General features: G+C 32.1%; 1 protein-coding gene across 2 annotated transcripts; it reads left to right on the top strand.

Annotated features, from left to right (window-relative positions):
• Positions 1–365: 365 nt before the first annotated feature.
• LOC133200787 (neutral amino acid transporter 9-like) lies at positions 366–21,376 on the top strand. 2 transcript variants are annotated; one of them, XM_061336583.1, is made up of 15 exons: positions 366–471; positions 3,924–3,953; positions 8,184–8,304; positions 8,774–8,859; positions 10,555–10,618; positions 10,727–10,820; positions 11,207–11,374; positions 12,888–12,935; positions 14,520–14,741; positions 15,074–15,193; positions 15,485–15,591; positions 16,295–16,399; positions 17,213–17,361; positions 17,569–17,658; positions 18,011–21,376. In XM_061336583.1, the coding sequence occupies exons 1-15, from the start codon at positions 389–391 to the stop codon at positions 18,186–18,188; spliced, it is 1,665 nt and encodes a 554-aa protein (XP_061192567.1). In that variant the 5' UTR covers positions 366–388; the 3' UTR covers positions 18,189–21,376. The 2 variants fall into 2 exon arrangements, with proteins under 2 accessions (XP_061192567.1, XP_061192568.1); XM_061336584.1 differs by lacking the exon at positions 3,924–3,953.
• The last annotated feature ends 569 nt before the right edge of the window (positions 21,377–21,945 follow it).

Below are 21,945 nucleotides of genomic sequence, written 5' to 3'. Positions count from 1 at the left end.
TCCATGACATTAATTTTTTTTTTTAATTACCCACTTTTTGCTATTTTTTCTTTAATCCTTTTATTTAAAAGTAGTCAAGAAAATTTCTCCACTTGCATTTGTAGAGCACTTTCCCTTATAATCCAAATATGTGCACAGATTGTATAAAGCAATGTACATGTACAGATGTAGTGTAGGAAATATACATCATAAGCGCATGATTTGTATCATTAAAGATAACCCTTCAAAATGTGTACAGCAAGGCCACTTGAGAAAATATTTACGCTTCATATCGGAAAAAAAGTGAACCACCGATCTGAATATTCCTACTTCTTTCTTCAATGGACAGATTAAACTTCCGGTTTTAATGGTGATGGTCAAGATCTAACTTGGGGGTGTATTTTGAGGAATGTCGATTAATGGAGAACCAGGGGAAGAGGATCCGCTCTTGAAAAGAAGTGGCAGTTCTCAAAATACATCGATAAACAACAGGTGCGTGATGAATACATGTATCAAACAGGAACCACAGTAAAAAGGGGAGAGACTCTAATAGCAGACTGCACAATCAGCTGTTTGACTTGACCTTTATCACGTATCTTTAAGTAGATGTTTATTTAAATTATAAATTCCACTGTAATACCAGAGTCTTTTACAATTATCTTTACAACTGTATTCCACATGTCTATGAAGTTTTAGAAACTTATCGACAATTACCATGATTACTGCACAGGCCTCTGAATTTCTATCAATATGATTGATCAGAGTGTTACGTTTACTCCATCTCTCTCTCTCTATATATATATATATATAGAATAATACATACCTTTTTCCACATCACATCCTGTATCAGCCCGAGACACCAATCAGCTAGAAGTTGATAATGGTCGAGGGCGCTAATACAGGATGTGATGTGGAAAAGGTATGTTTTATTATGTTACATAATTAGTATTATTATACCTCTACTCTTATTACTCTATATAAAATCAATACCATAAAACTGTCTTTTTTCCCCGAGAAGATACTATTTCCCCCATCTGAGGACTACTCCCTGAAAAATCAGAGCTACTCCCTTGGACTACTCCCTCATGAATATTTATTATTAATTTTAACCAATCAAAATGAACATTGGGCGAAGCGTTCAAGGAATCTCGAGTCCGTGACGTAATGTTATTAGCAATGTAACTATGACATCAAAGCATTTCGACATGCGATGTCAAAATCATACTGGAATTTCTAAGCAAAAAGAGGGCAACGATAATCCTTCGAAATGTTAGTGAAATTATTTTTTTTTTTTTAATTTTTATTTTTTCCGTATTGATGCATTACATATTTAACAAAACTGGAATCACGCGCATTTTTGATTATTTATATAAATGCCTCTATATTGTTTTAAAAATGTCTGAGTCTCTAGTTAATAAATCTCCTTTGTTTGTTTCGGTATAATAAAACAGTTATGGAATGGGTACTCGGGAAATACCAAATTTATGGTTCCCCTCGGCAGGAAACTGTTTCCCTCGGCGGCTTCGCCGCCTCGGGAAATAGTTTCCTCCCTCGGGGAACCATAAATTTGCTATTTCCCTCATACCCATTACATAACTGTATAATATAATTACGAAAGCCTATTAAGATCAAGCTATGGAGAGAAAAAATTTAAAAGGCGTTATAACACCTTTCGAAAAGTCATAATAACATGAACAAAAAGGCGTTATAATGCCTTTCAAAAAGGCGTAATAATGCGAAAAAAGGCGTAGTAACGCGAAAAAAGGCGTTATTACGCCTTTCTTAAAGGCATAATAACACCTTTCTAAAGCCTTATTAAAGCTTTATTAAGCCTTTCAAAAAGGCATTAGTACGCCTTTCTAAAAGGTGTTATTATGCCTTTCAAAAAGGCGTTATTACGGCTTTTCAAAAGGCGTTATTACGCCTTTTCAAAAGGCGTTATTATGCCTTTCCAAAAGATGTAATTAAAAGGCATAATAACGCCTTTCTAAAGGGGTTATTACGCCTTTCAAAAAGGCATTAGTACCCCTTTCTAAAAGGCGTTATTATGCCTTTCAAAAAGGCGTTATTAGGCTTTTCAAAAGGCGTTATCATGCCTTTCTAAAAGGCATTATTACGCCTTTTCAATACACCTTTTATTTTCAATACATGACTAACTTAGCTCGCCCCAGGGGCTGCTGAAATCTTACCCTCAGGACATGAATTTCACAATAAAAAATATGGCTAATTTCTCAAAAAATAATTTAAACATTGTAATTAGATTTCCAGGAAAAAAATATTTTTGAATGTGTAAAATATTTTTAATGATAAACCAACTTAGCCCTTCTCTGATGCCGGACACCTCTACAAAGGGTCATTGATTTCACAAATTTGGTTGAAGGCTATTTGCTCATTATACCCATGCAAATAGTTTGTATGCTTTTTTTCCAAGAGGAGAGGAAAACATTTTCAGATTTGACATGAATTTTTAATACATAGCATCTGCTGAGTGTTGACTTCTCGTAATATGCATGCAAACAGTTGTCTGCGAGATGTGCAGGAACATAGAAAATACTTTTAAATATTGCATAAATAAAGATGGCTTTGATTCAATCTTTCATATATTTATTAATATAAAATAACACCTTTCCATTTTTGGACATAACGCCTTTTCAAACAGGCCGGTAGTGCGAGGGGGGGGAGGGCTCCCCCACCCCACCTTTAGGGGAGAAAAGTCTTGCTATAGTTTAAAAAAAAAAATTCAATTATTTGCTGCTTGGTCCCTGGACATTTTGTTGCAATATGGTTAAACTCTGGCAAATAATTGCATTTAAAAGAATGTTTTACCGAAAAGTTAGAAAAAGATCCCCCTTGAGTTTATGCAGTTTAGTTTTTTTTTTGGGGGGGGGGGGGGGGGTCTTGTTTTTTGTTTGCTTGTCAATTTTTTGGGAGGCTCCCCCCCCTTCAAAAGCACGGACCTGTCAAAGGCATAATAATGGTTCTTCAAAAGGCGTAATAAAGCCTTTTGGAAAGGTGTAATAACGCTTTTTGAAAAGGCGTAATAACGCCTTTTGGAAAGGCATAATAACACCTTTAGAAAAGGTGTAATAACGCCTTTTTGAAAGGTGTAATAATGTCTTTTAGAACAGGCGTAATAACGCCTCTTAAATTTTTTTTCTCTATAGATTGATCCTAATAGCCTTTCGTATATAATACAGCACACGTCAACTCGAGAAAAAAAACAAATAAATAATCATGCACTGACAAATGACATGTACATAGTTTATTGTTTCAAAGATCAGTAATTTTAAAATTAAGAGAATATGAACCAAAAAAAAGTGTATTAATCACAATTACTGTTTTTTAAGGTTTAATTTACTACGGATGTGATATTGATCTGTATCAGCCCTTCAGGACTGATACAGCTATTGTGATGTCAGGCATATTGCAAATGCAAAAATCCTGTATTTATTACTAAGCATGTAATAAATTTATATAGAGAGGATATATATATATATATATATATATATATATATATATATATATATATATATATATATATATATATATATTTATATATATATATCGCTCTGATCAATCATATAACGGCTTATTGATAGAAATTCAGAGGCCTGTGATTATAGTATTATATTTATGATTATCGGTTTTACGTCTCGTTTAATTCAGACAAATATTTTACATATTAAGAAAAGAATAAAGTTGCAAAATTTCATAAAGTTGACACAAAAGTATGTAAACAGGGTTCAACAATTTTTACTTGTCCATCTCAGGACAAGAAAGAATATAAAACTTGTTTTTTTTTTTTCATTATTAACTTTTTCAATGTGCAATCAATATATTTTCTAAATTTGTATCTTTTAAAAAAAAATAAATGATAAGTGAATAGAATAAAATGTATCATTTCTAAGGCCTAATTCTTACTTAAATGTGAAATTTATTTACAGATCACCACCTGATCAAACAGAAAGGAGAAGGTTTGTACACAAACAAATTCACATTGTATAAAAAATGTTCATCTCTTTGGTAAATGACCAAAGGGCAACAGATTCATCTGTACCATTTTTAGGTCACCTGAGTCACTCAGGTGACCTATTGCTATCCGTTCTCGTCCGTCGGCGTGCGTCGTGTGTTAACATTTGAACATTTTTAGCTTCTTCTCTGAAACCGCTTAACCAATTTCAACCAAATTTGGCATATAGCATCTATGGGTGAAGGGGAACAAAAATTATGAATTTCATGGTCCCTGCACCCCTGGGGCCTGAGGGGTGGGGCTAAAACCACCAAAAATAATGCAATCTTTAAAAATCTTCTTCTTTACTCCTGGACATCAAGCAGTCAAACTGTTGGCATCATTGTAATAAGCATTGAGCCCTCTACCAAAATTGTGAAATTCATGGCCCCAGGGTCAGGGGTTCTGGCCCCAGGGTGGGGCTATATAGATCATATGGTGAAAGTGCATTATTTCTTTGAAAATCTTCTTCTCTGCTCCTGGGTATTAAATAAAGTAATTAAGTACAGAGTTATGATGAGCAAGAGTGCCTCTTCCAAAATTGTGAAATTCATGGCCCCAGGGTCAGGGGTTCTGGTGTTAGGCGGGGCTCTATAGATTATATAGTGAAAATGCATTTATTCTTTGAAAATCTTCTTCTCTGCTCCTGGGTATTAAATAAAGTAACTAAGTACATAGTTATGATGAGCAAGAGTGCCTCTTCCAAAATTGTGAAATTCATGGCCCCAGGGTCAGGGGTTCTGGCCCCAGGGTGGGGCTATATAGATCATATAGTGAAAGTGCATTATTTCTTTGAAAATCTTCTTCTCTGCTCCTAGGTATTAAATAAGGTAACTAAGTACATAGTTATGATGAGCAAGAGTGCCTCTTCCAAAATTGTGAAATTCATGGCCCCAGGGTCAGGGGTTCTGGTGTTAGGGCGGGGCTCTATAGATTATATAGTGAAAATGCATTAATTCTTTGAAAATCTTCTTCTCTGCTCCTGGGTATTAAATAAAGTAACTAAGTACATAGTTATGATGAGCAAGAGTGCCTCTTTCAAAATTATGAAATTCATGGCCCCAGGGTCAGGGGTTCTGGCCCCAGGGTGGGGCTATATAGATCATATAGTGAAAGTGCATTATTCCTATGAAAATCTTCTTCTTTGCTACTGGAGATTATTTAAACAAACTAAGTGCATGATTATGATAGGCAAGGATGCTTCTTCCAAAATTTTTAAATACATGGCCTCAGTTTTTGGGGTTCTTGAGGAGGGGGGGAGGGGGGCTCTATTGATTATATAGTGAAAATGCATTAATTCTATTAATTAATCATTAACTAATCCTGTCTGCTCCTTAGTGTTGAGCTGATAAATAAATTGCTTTGCTATGATGAAGATGGGAGCTTTGAACAGAATTTTTAAATCTTGTGGTCCTAGGGTCAGGGGTTCTGGCATAACGAGGAAGAGGGGGGGGGGGGGGGGGCTTTTGATAATATAGTGGAAAAGTGTTAATTCTTTGAAGTCCATAGTTATGATGATGAGGGTAACTCTTCCAAATTTGTAAATTTCTTGACCTTTGCAGCTTTGGTCTTGGGTTCTGGTGTTAGGGTAAGGCTTTGTTGAATCTGTAGTGAAAATGCATTGTACCTGTGAAATTCTTCTCTGCTTCTGGGCATATCGAAAGCAAACTGAGTAAAAGTTTAAATGATATAAGTAAGCGTATTTCTACCAGATTTTTGAACATCTGGACCATTTGTCTAAGCATTCTGGTCCTGGACAGGGCTCTATTAATTTGTATTCTACTGAGAGAAGTTATTCCCCTTTTCCATTCACCTTTGATAATTAATCACTGTAAATAATGTATTTGAAAGATTAATAGAATAAGATAATTATGCAAGAATGTTATCGTATAATTCAAAAATACTTTCTTAGTTTTAATAATCAGGCAGACCTGTAAGTAATAGAAAAATAAAAATGAGACAAAAATAACTTATCTTATTAAAAGTTCTTCAAAGACCAAAAGAGAGGTCAATGCTAGAGGTCTTAATATGGGTTTAAAAATAGTACAGAAGCACTAATAGTTTGTTAATAGTCTGCATGGTGGTAGTGTTAAGTGGGGGACAGATTAGAACTTAATTTATGAGTTGATACTGAATACTAGACTAATTATTTTGTTGATCCTGATCTTCCTACTTCTCTTGCTTTAGGGCAACAAAGCTTCATCCATCAGTGTATTTAACTTCTAAATTGTTGTATTATACTCAGGTGACCGTTAAGGACCTTGGGCCTCTTGTTTAAAAATATATTACATCTTGAAACAAAATCTTGTTGAAAATGAGTAAAAATTATGTTATTTGTATTTAAGGAAGAACCGACGTCGGAAAAGTCTTTGTCACAAGATTTTCAAACTTTTCAAAAATGATGAATTAGCTCTCGCTTATCAATCAGTTAAAAATATATGGCATGTTTCTTCGTTATTAAATGTAGTGCAGTCTGTGCAACTTGGAAGGATAATTTTACACTGCGACTACATATTTTCAGCCATTTTTAGGGGTACTGGTCATAAAGAGAATATAGTAAATCACTAAAATACTTCTTCAAACATCGTCGTTTATAGACTTTATTAACTTAACCATATTAAGCAATATTATTCAAGAATAAATTCTTTTTTATTCAATTGACATAAAAGATTAAGTCCACATTTCAATGAATATAGGCAAATGTGCTCAATATTTTTTGAGTCAATTTACCACCTAAATTTGTAAATATTTTTCAAAAGTCTTTGTCAGAATGTTTTCAATCTTTAATATGATGAAGAATATACCCAAATAATTACAAAAAGTGATTAAAATATATACCTTTCCCCACAAATGAATGAGAACACTCTATTTATCCATACTTCTTTTGTTGACCTTTCTGCACTTACACAGGATTTAATTATTAAATTACTGTTTTGGAGTTACGTTCAGATTTACAATGTGAATATTTATCAAGAAATGTATTTTTTTTATTTAAAAAGATAATATTTTCGGGAAACATTATTAAGGAATCACTGTCTAGTTAGTAGAGTATGCCAGGGCATCAACGATAGTTAGAAACGTGGGATAATTTGCATAACGGGCGAAGCCCGTTTTGCATAAATTATCCCACGTTTCCATCTATCGTTGATGTCCCTGGCATACTCTACTAACTAGACAGTGATTCCTTATATTTCCATTTCATTTTGAAATAAAATTGTAAATTTAGATTATAAAAATGTAGACTAATAGATTTAAATTACACGATGGCTCACATGTCAATTTCAATTGTCCCTGCCCACTGACTTCAAACACAAAGACAGCCGCACGAGAATTACATGCATATTAGGCCTCCTTAGAGTCAGACACAAAGACAGCCACACGAGAATTACATGCATATTATGCCTTCTTAGCTACTGACCTTTCGCTTGGCAAAATTTGCATTCCGTTAGAATGATCAAGAAATCAACTCTCCTAACTTTCAAAGAGTTATCACAGAGAAAAAAAAAATAGAAATGGAAATATTTATTATACACCAACCATTATGAATAATTAACAAATAATTATGAAAGGGAATGCACGTCATTTCATGATAGACATTACAAAATTTACACACAATTTTTAACAGATCTTTGACTCAGACACTTTTCATCAAGATATTGTACTATTTAGATTTCTTAGGATTTTTGATTTCCTTCAAAACAGTTGCATGTCATTCACATTATCACAGTTGTGTAACTTCATTACATGAGACATTCTTGAAGAAAGTACGGGAAAAGTAACATTAAATTAATTATGACGTCATAATTGATCTAGCAGTCTAAACTAATTTTCTCAGTATGACGTCATACGACGTAGGTTCTACGTTAATTCAATAGAATAATGTTGAAAAGGTGGCAACAACAGTGGCATGTTTAGGATTTTATTACATGAAAACAATGCAGAAAATTTTCATGAAATTTGCAGAAAATATAAAACAAAAAGGTTGGGGATAAATTTTTCAAATTATTATAATATGTAATGTCTTTGGGCAGTTCAAATGGTCTGCAACCCTGCCACCTACCTTAAACTTTGACCTGTGTCATGACCTCTTGATTCATGAGAAAGTCCGTACTAAAATAAAATTTTCACTCTTTAGTATTTAAAATAAAAGTATTTGTGAATGTAAATTTTAGATATATAATTTTGTGGTTTGCAGACAACCAGTTCATTTTGGTTCCTTATCAGACAGCAATAATCATGACAGAGGATCTACAACTGGCGTTCTCCTTAGATACAGATATTATGGTAGACTGGCTCCGCACAGTGAGAGCTCGTTTGTAAGTTGAAAATTCTTGTCATCACAAATTGTATTCCTGCTAATTTAATCAGTGAGGGGATAAAAAAACAAAAAAGTGGTCTTTTTCTGTCAATTTTACAAATATTTAAATCCTTTTATCAATTTTGACTGGTAAAGTCTAAAAAACTCTGTACAAAAAAATAAACAGATAACAAAGGTCATCATCTGCTTGATATTCTTATGTCAAAAATACATGTATCAATGGAAAACTGAATACTTTGAAAGCAAATTAAAGAAATATTTGCTACCAGTAATGTTGAAAATGACAAAGTTTTCTATAAACAGTATTCATTGCAAAAAAGTTTGATATAATAGATAATTTATGTAACAATTCAAGTTTTTATGTGTGCATTTATTATTGTTTTATTTTTGTGTCACTGCTCTATCATCTTTTTTCTGTATTATTTTGCTGTATTTATTGACTTAAACTGTTCTTTTTCTTCATTAAGCAAATGCCAGACCATGTGGTGCCACCTGATTTCCACATTGTAATTCCTGTGATAACTCAAGGGAAGCAAAGCAGTCTCATAACAATGTAAGTCCTGTAATCATAACAGTGTAAGTCCTGTAATCATTACAGTGTAAGTCCTGTAATCATAACAGTGTAAGTCCTGTAAGTCCTGTAATCCTAACAGTATAAGTCCTGTAATTATAACAGTGTAAGTCCTGTAATCTTAACAGTGTAAGTCCTGTAATCATTACAGTGTAAGTCCTGTAATCCTAACAGTGTAAGTCCTGTCATAACAGTGTAAGTCCTGTAATCCTAACAGTATAAGTCCTGTAATTATAACAGTGTAAGTCCTGTAATCTTAACAGTGTAAGTCCTGTAATCATAACAGTGTAAGTCCTGTAATCATAACAGTGTAAGTGGCCTGTAATCATAACAGTGTAAGTCCTGTAACCATAACATTGTAAGTCCTGTAATCATAACAGTGTAAGTCCTGAAATCAGAACAGTGTAAGTCCTGTAATCCTAACAGTGTAAGTCCTGTAATCATAAAAGTATAAGTCCTGTAATAACAGTGTAAGTCCTGTAATCATAACAGTGTAAGTCCTGTAATCATAACAGTGTAAGTCCTGTCATAACATTGTAAGTCCTGTCATAACAGTGTAAGTCCTGTTATCCTAACAGTGTAAGTCCTGTAATCCTAACATTGTAATTCCTGTAATCCTAACAGTGTAAGTCCTGTAATCATAATGGTGTAAGTCCTGTAATCCTAACAGTGTAAGTCCTGTAATCCTAACAGTGTAAGTCCTGTAATCCTAACAGTGTAAGTCCTGTAATCCTAACAGTGTAAGTCCTGTAATCCTAACAGTGTAAGTGGCCTGTAATCCTAACAGTGTAAGTCCTGTAATCCTAACAGTATAAGTTCTGTAATCCTAACAGTGTAAGTCCTGTAATCCTAACAGTGTAAGTCCTGTAATCCTAACAGTGTAAGTCCTGTAATCCTAACAGTCTAAGTCCTGTAATCATAACAGTGTAAGTCCTGTTATCATAACAGTGTAAGTCCTCTAATCATAACAGTGTAAGTCCTGTAATCCTAACAGTGTAAGTCCTGTAATCATAACATTGTAATTCCTGTAATCATAACGGTGTAAGTCCTGTAATCCTAACAGTGTAAGTCCTGTAATCATAACAGTGTAAGTCCTGTAATCATAACATTGTAATTCCTGTAATCATAACAGTGTAAGGCCTGTAATCCTAACAGTGTAAGTCCTGTAACCATAACATTGTAAGTCCTGTAACCATAACAGTGTAAGTCCTGTAACCATAACAGTGTAAGTCCTGTAACCATAACAGTATAAGTCCTGTAATCATAACATTGTAAGTTCTGTAATCATAACATTGTAATTCCTGTAATCATAACAGTGTAAGTCCTGTAATAACTCAGGGGAAGCAAAGCAGTCTCATAATAGTGTAAGTAGTGGCCATTATAAATAAACAAGAATACAATTTTTATCTAAGTTAGTTTCTACTTATTTAAAAAAATGTGTTAAGTTTTCTAGGTGCATAAAAATTTATATTCATGTCCCACTTTATGTTGATTTCTCTCTGTTTTTACCTTCTGATATCTCCGTCACTTCTCTCCTCCCACTTTCTCTCCTTCCACTCCCTGAACTTAAATTAATGGTAAATCCTTGTGATTTAATTAATTTATTAATTGATTCTTTATTTATAAGAGCTGTTGAGTGTATTAAATTAACCAGTTTCTTGTGTGTGTTGTTTTTAGATTCTCATTATGGAACACAATGATGGGGACCTCAATACTGAGCATGCCCTGGGCCATAAGACAGGTACAAGTTCTATTTACTATCTACTGTTATATATAATATGACTTTGTATCAACTATGACTATAGATTTGCATTTTTGTGATGACAAATGGATTGTGGTTTATTTTTAGGCCGGATTTGTGACTGGGATTTCCCTTTTGGTGCTGATGGCTATGTTGATGTTTTATACCAGTTACAGAATCCTTAAAGCCATGCAGTCAATGGGTGAGTCAGTCCACAAGGTTACAGATTTATGATCAAAATTAAAACAGGGAGATCTTTTGCTTCAGCCCTGAGTTGGATAGCTCATGGTACATTTAAAGTAAATAGTGAAAAAATATAATGTAAATCTTCTCATTATTCATATCTATGTCAAAATGATTCTGGTAAAGCTTTTGTTTTATTTTGATAAATTTTATATTAGTGCAGAAGCACAGAAACTGAAATTAAAACTGTATTGTATCAAACTTTTTTAAAAGAAATTTCAATTAGGTAAAGATGACAATAATGATAGATTTTATTTTACGTCAAGATACTGTAAATAAGATGTATTTTGTTGTAATATATCACCTGGTGATCTACTACTTTAGCTCTTTGTACTTATATGACAGGGAAGACAGACTCGGGCCTGGATTTTTCTGATGTTTGCCGCATTTCCTTGGGGAGGTGGGCCCAAGTTTTGGCAGTTGTCTCTTCCCTCCTCACCCTGCTGGGCGGGGCAATCGTCTACTGGATCCTAATGTCCAATTTCATATACAATGTTGTAAACTTCATTTATCGTAAGTCTTTCAGTATTCATTTTCATCTCTCTCTGATGAGTTTACGTAACTTTGTTGACATTAACTGTTGAATTCTTAAATAGTTGTCAATGTTTAAGTAACTTTGTTGACATTAACTGTTGAATTCTTAAATAGTTGTCAATGTTTAAGTAACTTTGTTGACATTAACTGTTGAATTCTTAAATAGTTGTCAATGTTTAAGTAACTTTGTTGACATTAACTGTTGAATTCTTAAATAGTTATCAATGTTTAAGTAACTTTGTTGACATTAACTGTTAAGAACCCTCTCCACACTGTACAGTAAAGAGTTCTGATTCTAATGGTATTTTTCTGCAATTAGAGTGATCTGCCCTTAGATCTAAATTCCAATAAATTGAAATTTACAGTATATTACTCAATTTGTAATCAATTCAAATATTCATAACATTTTAAATAGGCAAGATAAATTAATTGAACACTCTATTTGCATATATTTTCATCACGGAAGTAAAGAACAGTGATTTCTGTTCATTGATACTTGATTGTCTTTGAACATTTTTTAATTATTAACATTTAATAACATTAAATTAATTATATAAGCTTAGTATTTACAATTTTATTCAATATAATTTTCTCAAAGTCCAAAAAACATTTTGAACTGGTGTATAGAGGGTCCTTAAATTGTTATATATTTGTCAATGAACATTATATATATTTTTTTTAATTAAAGTAATATTGAAAGATTTTAACACATCAGTGGGGTCCAGTTTTCCTGGATCTAGATCTTTGCAGGTGTGGGGCGTTATTTAGTGAGCAAATGTTTTGACATAACGAAAGCTACAGCCTGCATACCTTTATAGGGATACATCCATATAAAACCTCACAAAATTAATGATTCTGAAAGCATTTTAACAGTACTTTGTTGATTTCATTGATAATAGAAAGTAAAAGGCATAAATATTCAGAGGTTTTTAACTTTTGTTGTAGCATGAATTTTAATGCCATTGTTTGATATTATTTGAAATACACAAATACACAAATACCAGCTTCTATTAAATGTACTAAAGGAAAGAGTACTTTTAAGAAACAAGTTAAGAGTTTTATCTTAAAAACGGCCTTTTAGAACATGAAAGTGATATGCTTCAGCATTAACTTATAAAACATATTTTATTGATCCTATATGTTGTCATACTTAAATTAAATTTAACGTGTAAGCAACGCAGTGCTAAAATTATAGTGCCAAAAATTGTTATAGTGCTTTAATGATGAAACATTGTATTTTTATCTTATTTAGGGTAGGACCCCATTGGAAATAAGCTCTCCAGCTTTAATGGGTTATCCTGGTATCAACTAGTCACTATCTAAAATATGGTTTCCTGAATATTTATTTATAAATCTATTTAAAATTTATGGATTCTCAAATATTGTCTTTCAAATGACTATGTATATTTATGTGTATTTGTTTTATGTATGATGACATATGATACCAAATAAATGATGATGATAATAAAATGGAATGATCCTGTCTTTTCAGACCACAGTACTTCACCTCATGATCAAGTCTCAAATACAACAAGCTATGGTGAGTACAAGATTAAGTCATACAAATACAACAAGCTATGGTGAGTACAAGATTAAGTCACACAAATACAACAAGCCATGGTGATCACAAGATTAAGTCACACAGATACAACAAGCTATGGTGAGTACAAGATTAAGTCACACAAATACAACAAGCTATGGTGAGTACAAGATTAAGTCACACAGATACAACAAGCTATGTTGAGTACAAGATTAAGTCACACAAATACAACAAGCTATGGTGAGTACAAGATTAAGTCACACAAATACATCAAGCTATGGTGAGTAGAAGATTAAGTCACACAAATACAACAAGCTATGGTGAGTACAAGATTAAGTCACACAAATACAACAAGCTATGGTGAGTACAAGATTAAGTCACACAAATACAACAAGCTATGATGAGTACAAGATTAAGTCACACAAATACAACACGCTATGGTGAGTACAAGATTAAGTCACACAAATACAACAGGCTATGGTGAGTACAAGATAAGTCGTACAAATCAAAGGCTAACAGAAAATATTACATTACTTCACACAAAACAATGGGTAACAGGAAGTAAAAAGAAGTATTATTTTTTTCATCTAAATTACTTGAGTTTGATTCACTGAGAAACTTTTGTTAAAAAACACTTTTACCCTCTAAATGTTGAAACCATGCCCCCTGCATGATAGAACTTAGCAACAGTCAACATTGCTTGATGATGGGTAATATTCCAAAAAATATATTGACTGTGCGGAATCTAGTAGTATCTGCGCATGTTTCACCTTTATTTATATTTGAATAAAACATTCAGTATAATGTAATAAATACCGCATGTAGTTGAGGGAATCGAAAATTATCACTCCTCGAAAACCACTGTCAACCTTGGCTATGCAAGGTGAAAATGGATTTCTTGGGGGTGAAAATGTTCACAGTTACCCTCAACTACATGCAGTATTTAAAAATAATGCACATACAAGTATATCAAATTAAATGTCAGAAAAAAGACATTTTACATTAATTCACACTAAGCAGTTACATATATCTATTAAGGTCAAGATCTAGTAAATGATTTTAGACTGCATTTTTGATGCTAGATCCATTATGACGTCATAATCAAATTAAACTTTCTTTTTTCCCGCACTTTACGGCTGTAATAGAATTATGTAGAAAATAAAGTATTTTCCTGGAATTCAATTTGAAATCATGTGAAAAGTAATCTCGAAACCTATATTCAATTTAATATTATTTTAAAGAAGAGGCCAAGAACATACAAATTACCGTTTTCTGAGAGACTGTAGGCAATCTGGATACATTTAATTTGTCTGATATGGAAAAAACTCCCATATTCATGACTGATTTTCCTAATTTTTCAATAAAAATGACAGTTTAATATATGATTTTTCGTCTTGTTTGCCTACAAATTATGCCCCGAAACACCTTATTTGACTAAGCTATATTTATAAAGCTTCATTAAAGGAATTTATTTCTCAAATTTGAGAAATCTGTAGTCTCCTTTTATTTACTAGATCTTGACCTTAAAAGAAGAATCATATTGTAATGTTGATTTAAGTATATGTGTAAAATCTTACTTTTTAGTTTGTCCATCAATGTCTCCACCATCACATGGTAACCATAGTAACCACAACTCATCCAGTAACTATAGTAACCACCAATGGCTGCTCTCAGATCATTCACATGAATCAACATATGACAGAGTATGGGATGAGCAGTACACAGTGCCATTCTTTCTGGTCTGTGTGCTAGCTCCCCTCATCAACTTTAAATCTCCCACATTCTTCACCAAATTTAATGCACTTGGTAAGAAAAAAAGAGTAAATTATACATTTTTTTTAACTTTTTCAAAATGGCTTTTTTTAATACATAAATTTGCATGGTGTGAAGAACCTTCTGTAAATGGTAATTTATAATTTGTATGGGCCACTTGGGATTTTGTGTAGAATAACTGGTTTTTCAGATATGTTCACTGATTAAATATACCAGACTTTTTATTTACATTGTATGATGTACAGTTATTGAGAATTGAAGGAACATGTTTGTACATTGTAATCGTCTAAATCTCAACACTCGTTTTTCACAACAGGTGCTTTGTACATTGTAATTGTCTCTATCTCAGTGTCCGTTTTTTACAGGTACCCTTTCTGTCACTTACCTCGTTTCCTTTGTGGCCTACAATGCTCACCAGTGGGGATTCAACTTAAAATTTGGGGGAGAGGAAATATCAGGAGATCCTTATCATATATATATTCCAGGTATTTGTTTTGATAACTTCTTTTGTGTAGAGGATGTTGAAATTGTACATGATTTGTGTATTGTTTAAGATTAAGAGAGTGTATCAAAACTTTCTAAAGGTTAGGACAGGTAATTAACAGATAGTGTGACTACAATTTATATTACAGAGTTTTGAGGTACCTTTACTACTTTAACATTCTATGTGTATATTACAGAGTTTCGAGGTACCTTTACTACTTTAACATTCTATATGTATATTACAGAGTTTCAAGGTACCTTTACTACCTTAACACTCTATGTGTATATTACAGAGTTTCGAGGTACCTTTGCTGCTTTAACAGGGGTGGCTGCTTTGGCTTATTTTGTACAGAACTGTGTCATTTCAATTTGTAGGAATCAAAAACACCCAGAAAACAATGTAAGTATGATGCAAAACACACAGAAAACAATGTAAATACTATAATAAGTATGATCCAAAACACCTAGAACATAATGTTAAGTATAATATACACATACTTTACACTGAAATTATTAGTAGATAGTAGAATTGTTGAAAAGCTGACTTTGAATGGGGTTTTTAAAATTCTGTAAGATTAACTTATTTGTTAGTAGCTTGTATTTATTAAAAAAATTATCATACTAAAAGCATGTTCTTGTGTATTGAATCAGTTTAGAGACATAAACACTAAATGCAGGTGATTTTGTAACATTATTACTACAATACATAAATAGGGAAAGTTGATGATGGAAAAGCTGAAGTCATCTCATTTTTCATATAATTTATTTGTTTGTTAGTTGGCCCCTATTGTCTATAGTCAGTAAAACATCGAAAATATAAAACTTGTGGCAAACTATGGTGTCTTTTCTTCTTGTTCACTGAGATATATTATGAATGAAAGTAACTATTGTTAATTGATAAAACACTGTCGATATACATGTACAGCAACAGTTTTCTTCTCAAATAGAAGTTTTTGAATAAATTATACTTCATAGAAAAATAAAAAAAAAAACTGGTTTCTAGAAGTTTGGGATAAAAAAAGTAAAAGAGGTTATAGAAATATATAGTTTTCCAATATCTTTTAATACTATATTTTAAACAAAATTTATTTCTATTTTGGTAGATACGGGATCTCACTATTGCCTATACATTGGTGGCTGTGACCTACATTTATATGGGAGTCATGTTTTATTCGTCATTTCCACTGAACAAAGACTGTATAGAAGATGTAAGAAAATTATCTTTTCTTCATAAGGAAGATAGAAAATTCTTTTTAAAAAAACAAAACAAATGAGTATTTAGATATTTATGATATAGTTCCTAAATTAATAAAAATGATAATGCACAGTTGAGTATAAAACACTAATATTTAGATATTTATTTTTCATTTTCTAAATTAATAAAAATTATAATAGAGTAGCTTAATAAATATCTGTGCTGGTTTCATAAAAGAAATACATGTTTACACTATTAGATATTGTAAACATTATACGTCAACGAAAGGCTTTTTTCAAATTATTTCCCTTGTCAGAACTCTTTTATCAAAGACAGCAGAAAAGTAGACCTGGAACAAAGGAACAAGCTTTATTTATAATCTGGGATTCATGTTTTGATAAGTAGAATAAGCAATGACAAGTTTAATTTGTACACTGCATTTCCAAAGAGTTTCATTTTAAAAAAAGTAATTTTTAAAATGGCTTATATGTAAAAGTGTTGTTAAAAATCTATTCAGAAAGCTGTCAGTAGATTCAACACTCCAGAAACAAAAAAAATATATTCCAAAGAAATGTAATCTTAATTAAAATTAAAGTAAAATTTTCCTAGTTATAATGTTTTTGATTTTTGGTCCATTATGATGACTATTTCATAAGGTTTGCAATAACTTAAAAACTGTAAAAAAATTAAAAAGCAGGAGTTGACCAGTCTGATTTACAAGTATTGCTTTATTCCTTTCTACATTCCATTTTAGTGAATGACTCTTAATTACAATGAACAAATATGTATGTTGTCTTCATCTTTGGTTTGTTTACTTTTTGAGCAGAACCTTCTTAACAACATTGCTGATACAGACACCCTGGCTTTCGTGGCTCGGATTGGTTTGTTTTTTCAGATGGTCTGTGTGTTTCCTCTGTTACTCTACATATTCCGAGCTCAGCTTCTCTTCTCATTGTTTGGAGATGTCTGGCCAAGGTAACAAAATACTGACCTAAGCTTCTTTTATGCTTTTCCTACTGGAAAAAAATTAAATGGTATGTGGTGTTTCATAAAAATATTTAGATTACTTCTTTCAAGTAGGTAGGAATACTTCCAAAGTTTAAAGCTGGCCCATTGTTTCTTCTATACACATTTTGAAGATGATCAAAATTAACCACTTTCTATATTCTTTTACTCTTTCAGTGTGAAGCATGTTCTTGTCCTAAATCTAGTTCTAGTTGCCATTTGTGTTGTTTTTGCTGTATTTTTACCTCACATTGGAAGCATCATAGGGTAAGGTGTAAAATGACTTATATTTGAATAAGCACCATAGGTGTCAAATTATTCCTACAGAAACATATTTTATACTGTAACTATTAATAGTTTTTAATGGAAAATACACCAGCGTTGTTACTTGTTGTAAACTTGCTGTAGTTTGCTGAGCAGACTTAATGAGTTATATTTTGCAAGAATCTAGATATCTTAGTTATTATAGATAAACATTTCTATTCCAAATTCAGAATATCACATTGTTTAAAATTGATGAACCAGTCCACTGTGAAAGATACAAGCAATCTTTGATTAAAATATTGTCATAATACATAATTTCTCTCAACTTGATCTTTTTTATTAACTTTAATTACAGGTTTGTAGGAGCTTTCTGTGGATTCTCATACGCCATTCTTCTTCCTTGTCTAGTCTACATGAAGACATTACGAGAACAGGGCAAGCTTTCTGTCCCTGTTATTGGGTTTCACTCATTTCTTATTCTAGTAGGACTTGCAAATTTTGTTGGACAATTTGTCATTCTTGGGAAAACTTAAATTCTCTTGTGATAATTTTTCAGTGTTTATTATTGATTATTTATTCACTGTCAAAATCTATGATACTCATTATCAGGTACATGTACATATATTTTTATGTATATTACATGAACATCATGTACAGTTTAAACATGCCACAAGAGAAATATTTGTCATAGTTTCAGACTAAAATAGACAAACAACTGTTCCACATTATCAAGAATAATTCTGAAGAAAATCCTCATCTTGGACAATAAAATCCAATGTGTTTTTCTACCAGTAATAATTAGACTGTAACAGTCAGCTGAACATACATTCAAAGCAGCTATGTACACCACTCATGTTCATCTTCATGTGTCAGGGACTTTACAGCAATTTTACATATAAACATTCATATTTTTTGTGTGTTTCAGTAAAAAAAAAAAAAAGTCATGTACATTTTTTTTTGAATACTGAAGCACTGTGGTAACCATTATATGAATTCTAAAATTATTTTTTTCATCCACTCTGAAAGGTTGTAGTTCCATTTTTTAGAACAACATATATTATACTGACCTACTGTGCATGCAGTATTTTACTGCTGACATTATTGTTATGATGTCATTATTATATGTGTGACAGTGATGTCAATTGTGGTTAATTCATTGAGAATTCTTGATTATTGAGACTTGTCTCTATTCAGTGGTGATAATATCATCCCCATGGAAGCAGTTGTAAGGCTCATCTGGCCTTAAAAAAAATAATTATGGCCCTTTTAATTTTAAAATATTTATTGAGTTTCCTCTTCACATTAGGATTAATTTTTTGCTATAATTATAAAAGAAAATATGCCACTAACACTTAACCATTCTCCAGAATGTGTTTAATTTTAACTGCATCAGGTATAGCCTCAGATTTTTTAAAAAACACAAATTATGACCTCAAATATTTTTTAACATATATGTGTAAATGTACTTTTCCAGTAATGAGTGTATGTATATGTAAGCTCACCAGAGCTGAAAGCTCAAGTGAGCTTTTCTGATCACCCATTGTCTAGTGTTTGTCCATCCATCTGTCTGTCTATCTGTCTGTCCACATTTTTGATTTCTACTCAGGAACCATTGGGCCAATTTTGAATAAGGTTGGTGCAAATCATTCTTGGGTAGAGGGGATTCTAAATTATTCAAATGAAGGACATATCCCCCTTCCAAGGAGAGATAATCAAGAAAAGGCAAAAATAGGGCAGAGTCATTAAAAAAATCTTTTAATTTAACATTGAACTATACAAGAAAAAAGATTTAAAGAATGTTATCAATAAATAAATTTGTATTGCTTGCTTTATTTTTCTTGTGTTTGCCAAAAATTTATTAACCCAAATCTTGTTTAGACTTCAAACCCTTCTTGGGAACCACTAAAAGAGCCATTAATCTGCAAATATTCCCAAATTTTGTGAATTCAATTTTTTTTTTCCAAATTACGGACCCCAGGTTAGAGTTTGCTAAATTCAGGATCAAAATTTTACATAGTGCATGTATACAAGAAAAGAATTTTCCCCTTCATACCTGTAAGGCCATGTTAGTCATATACATGTATTGATATTAAAGCAACTCCACATAGTGTGGATTCAGAGACCCGTAAGCATTAGGAAGGAGTCATAATATTGGTCACAATTATATTTAAGAAGAATATATAGGAAAATCTTTTTTTTTCCTCTAAAATCTGATGAAGGACAGCTTTGCTAAAGTTTTTCAGGTGAGCGTTGTGGCCCATGGGTCTCATTTTGTTTTGGTGTTAATTATTTTAAAATTGCCTCAGTCTTATTAATATTTACTATTACATTGGTAAGATATATTATTATTTTCAACATTCTTTGATATATGTAGAAATAGCAATACTCTGTGATATTCTTGCATGAACAAAAAGAATATTCTGTGATAATCCCATAGGAATCGATAGGCTAACTTTAAAGTGCTTTGTTTATTTTTATGGTATCTTTATGAATCACTGATATCTGTCATTTACCAGTTTCATGTACATCTATTGTTTAGTTAATGTGCTGCTCAATATACATTGATTTAGGCATTGTAGTAACCAAATATCATCTTGTTCGTTTGATAATTATGTCTCATGTTTACTTGAAGAAAGTAAATGGGTTAAATTGGTTGAGATTAGGATATACTACTGTATAGCAGGTTTCTTTAACAGGTGTAAAATTTGGCATTTTGCTTGCTCAAAGTATGCCAATAATTTTGGTGTAACTTCTTTTGGCGGACACAGAGTTCCATGTCTTTGCAAAGGAGAGGAAATGTATCTTTTAGATGAGTTTCAGTACGTTTAACATACATTTGAATATAATTTATGCAAGAGTTTGAGTAAATACCAATACCAGATGAAAGAGATACAAGAGATTGATCAAAATTATTTAAATTCTTTTTCTTGTATACGGTTATATGTTTAAGTAAGGGTGCAAATTTAGCAATTAAAATTTTCAAGGTCTACTACAAAATTACTAAAATAAGCCAAAGTTAGCACCCTGCTAAAAATTCACGCTATACGGTATTTTATTAGTCAGAATAAATCTACAGGATATAATATTTTTTTAAAGATTTTTACCAGATAATAGTAAAAGGTACAGTAGAACAACAGATTTGTTGGGCATGTTTTTGGGCAACTTGTTTTGCTGAAGCATATTGCTGAAGCCTCAAACCAAACTGTTTGCATTTGGCCTCACAATCTCACAGTGGTACAAATTTCCAGTCTGAAATGGAAGAAAATCGATATTTCTGAGTTCAATCCTCTGATGGAACATTTGTATTTTTTAACCAACAATTAAGCTGTTTGTTGTTTCATTAAATTTATTAAGTCAAATTTTGATTGTGTTGACAAGCTATCCACACCTAATGCAATTCATTTGCATTTGTTTTTATCCTTTTATCTTATAGATATTTACCAATTATTTCAATGATACTAATATTAATGGATGTACACATGTACAGGTATTTCAAAACTTATTAGGAAAGTAGACTTAGATATTGCAATTCTTTGATCTGGTATATCACTGTTGTATAACATTTCTCGCTGTGCATGTTTTTCATGAAGTCTGTCCTGCTGTGGTCAGCTGATCAATATGTCTGCCTGACTAGACATTCAAACTGCAAATGAATTTTACACACAATGCCTGCAGTTATTTATTATAATCTATTTATTATAATAAATCTAGGTTAGATAAATATTCTCAATTTTTTTTTTTGTCATCCACCTGGAAAATTAATGATAGATGCAATTTTGACACAAGTCTGGTAATGTTCATCTCTAAAAGAAACATCTTTCTACATGACATTAAGGTTTATGTGGGGCTTAGTCATTCAGATGATTTATACACTTACTTCTTACAGTGAACCAGGGACAACCATAGTGACTCTGACCTCATATTCTCTCCAACTTCATCAAAGAACAGTTGAACTCTGGGATCTCAAACCTCAATATCTCAAATACTATAGCTATTTACTTGTCAGTTGGGAGTCCAAAGCATGTTTCTTTATGTGTTTTAACATCAATTCTTAAATGCTCTGATATCTCAAATTTTTGGATATCTCGGAACATCTTCACAATGTCAGGGTTTTTTGATACTGTTCCACTTCACAAACCTTTGACAAAAGTCGCTACATGTATTTAAAAGTTTGGCGTGTGGATACACATGCCGTAATGGTTAATTATAAACCAACCAATGAGAATATATCTTCTCCTGACTTTTAAATAGCGACTTTCGTCAAAGGTTTTTTGTAGAGGAACAATATCA

The sequence above is a fragment of the Saccostrea echinata genome, unplaced genomic scaffold, assembly GCF_033153115.1.
Source record: "Saccostrea echinata isolate AGI-Se365-2 ecotype Australia unplaced genomic scaffold, CSIRO_AGI_Sech_v1 ptg000041l, whole genome shotgun sequence".
Taxonomy (NCBI): domain Eukaryota; kingdom Metazoa; phylum Mollusca; class Bivalvia; order Ostreida; family Ostreidae; genus Saccostrea; species Saccostrea echinata.
This window is presented reverse-complemented; position numbering and strand designations above follow the sequence as displayed.

Excerpts from the sequence above, each read along its gene's own strand:
- LOC133200787 (XM_061336583.1), top strand. The coding sequence starts at position 389 with ATGTCGATTAATGGAGAACCAGGGGAAGAGGATCCGCTCTTGAAAAGA. Across the intron at positions 11,375-12,887 it reads TGTTGTAAACTTCATTTATC|ACCACAGTACTTCACCTCAT; the intron begins GTAAGTCTTTCA and ends CTGTCTTTTCAG. Across the intron at positions 15,194-15,484 it reads TTATCATATATATATTCCAG|AGTTTCGAGGTACCTTTGCT; the intron begins GTATTTGTTTTG and ends TGTATATTACAG.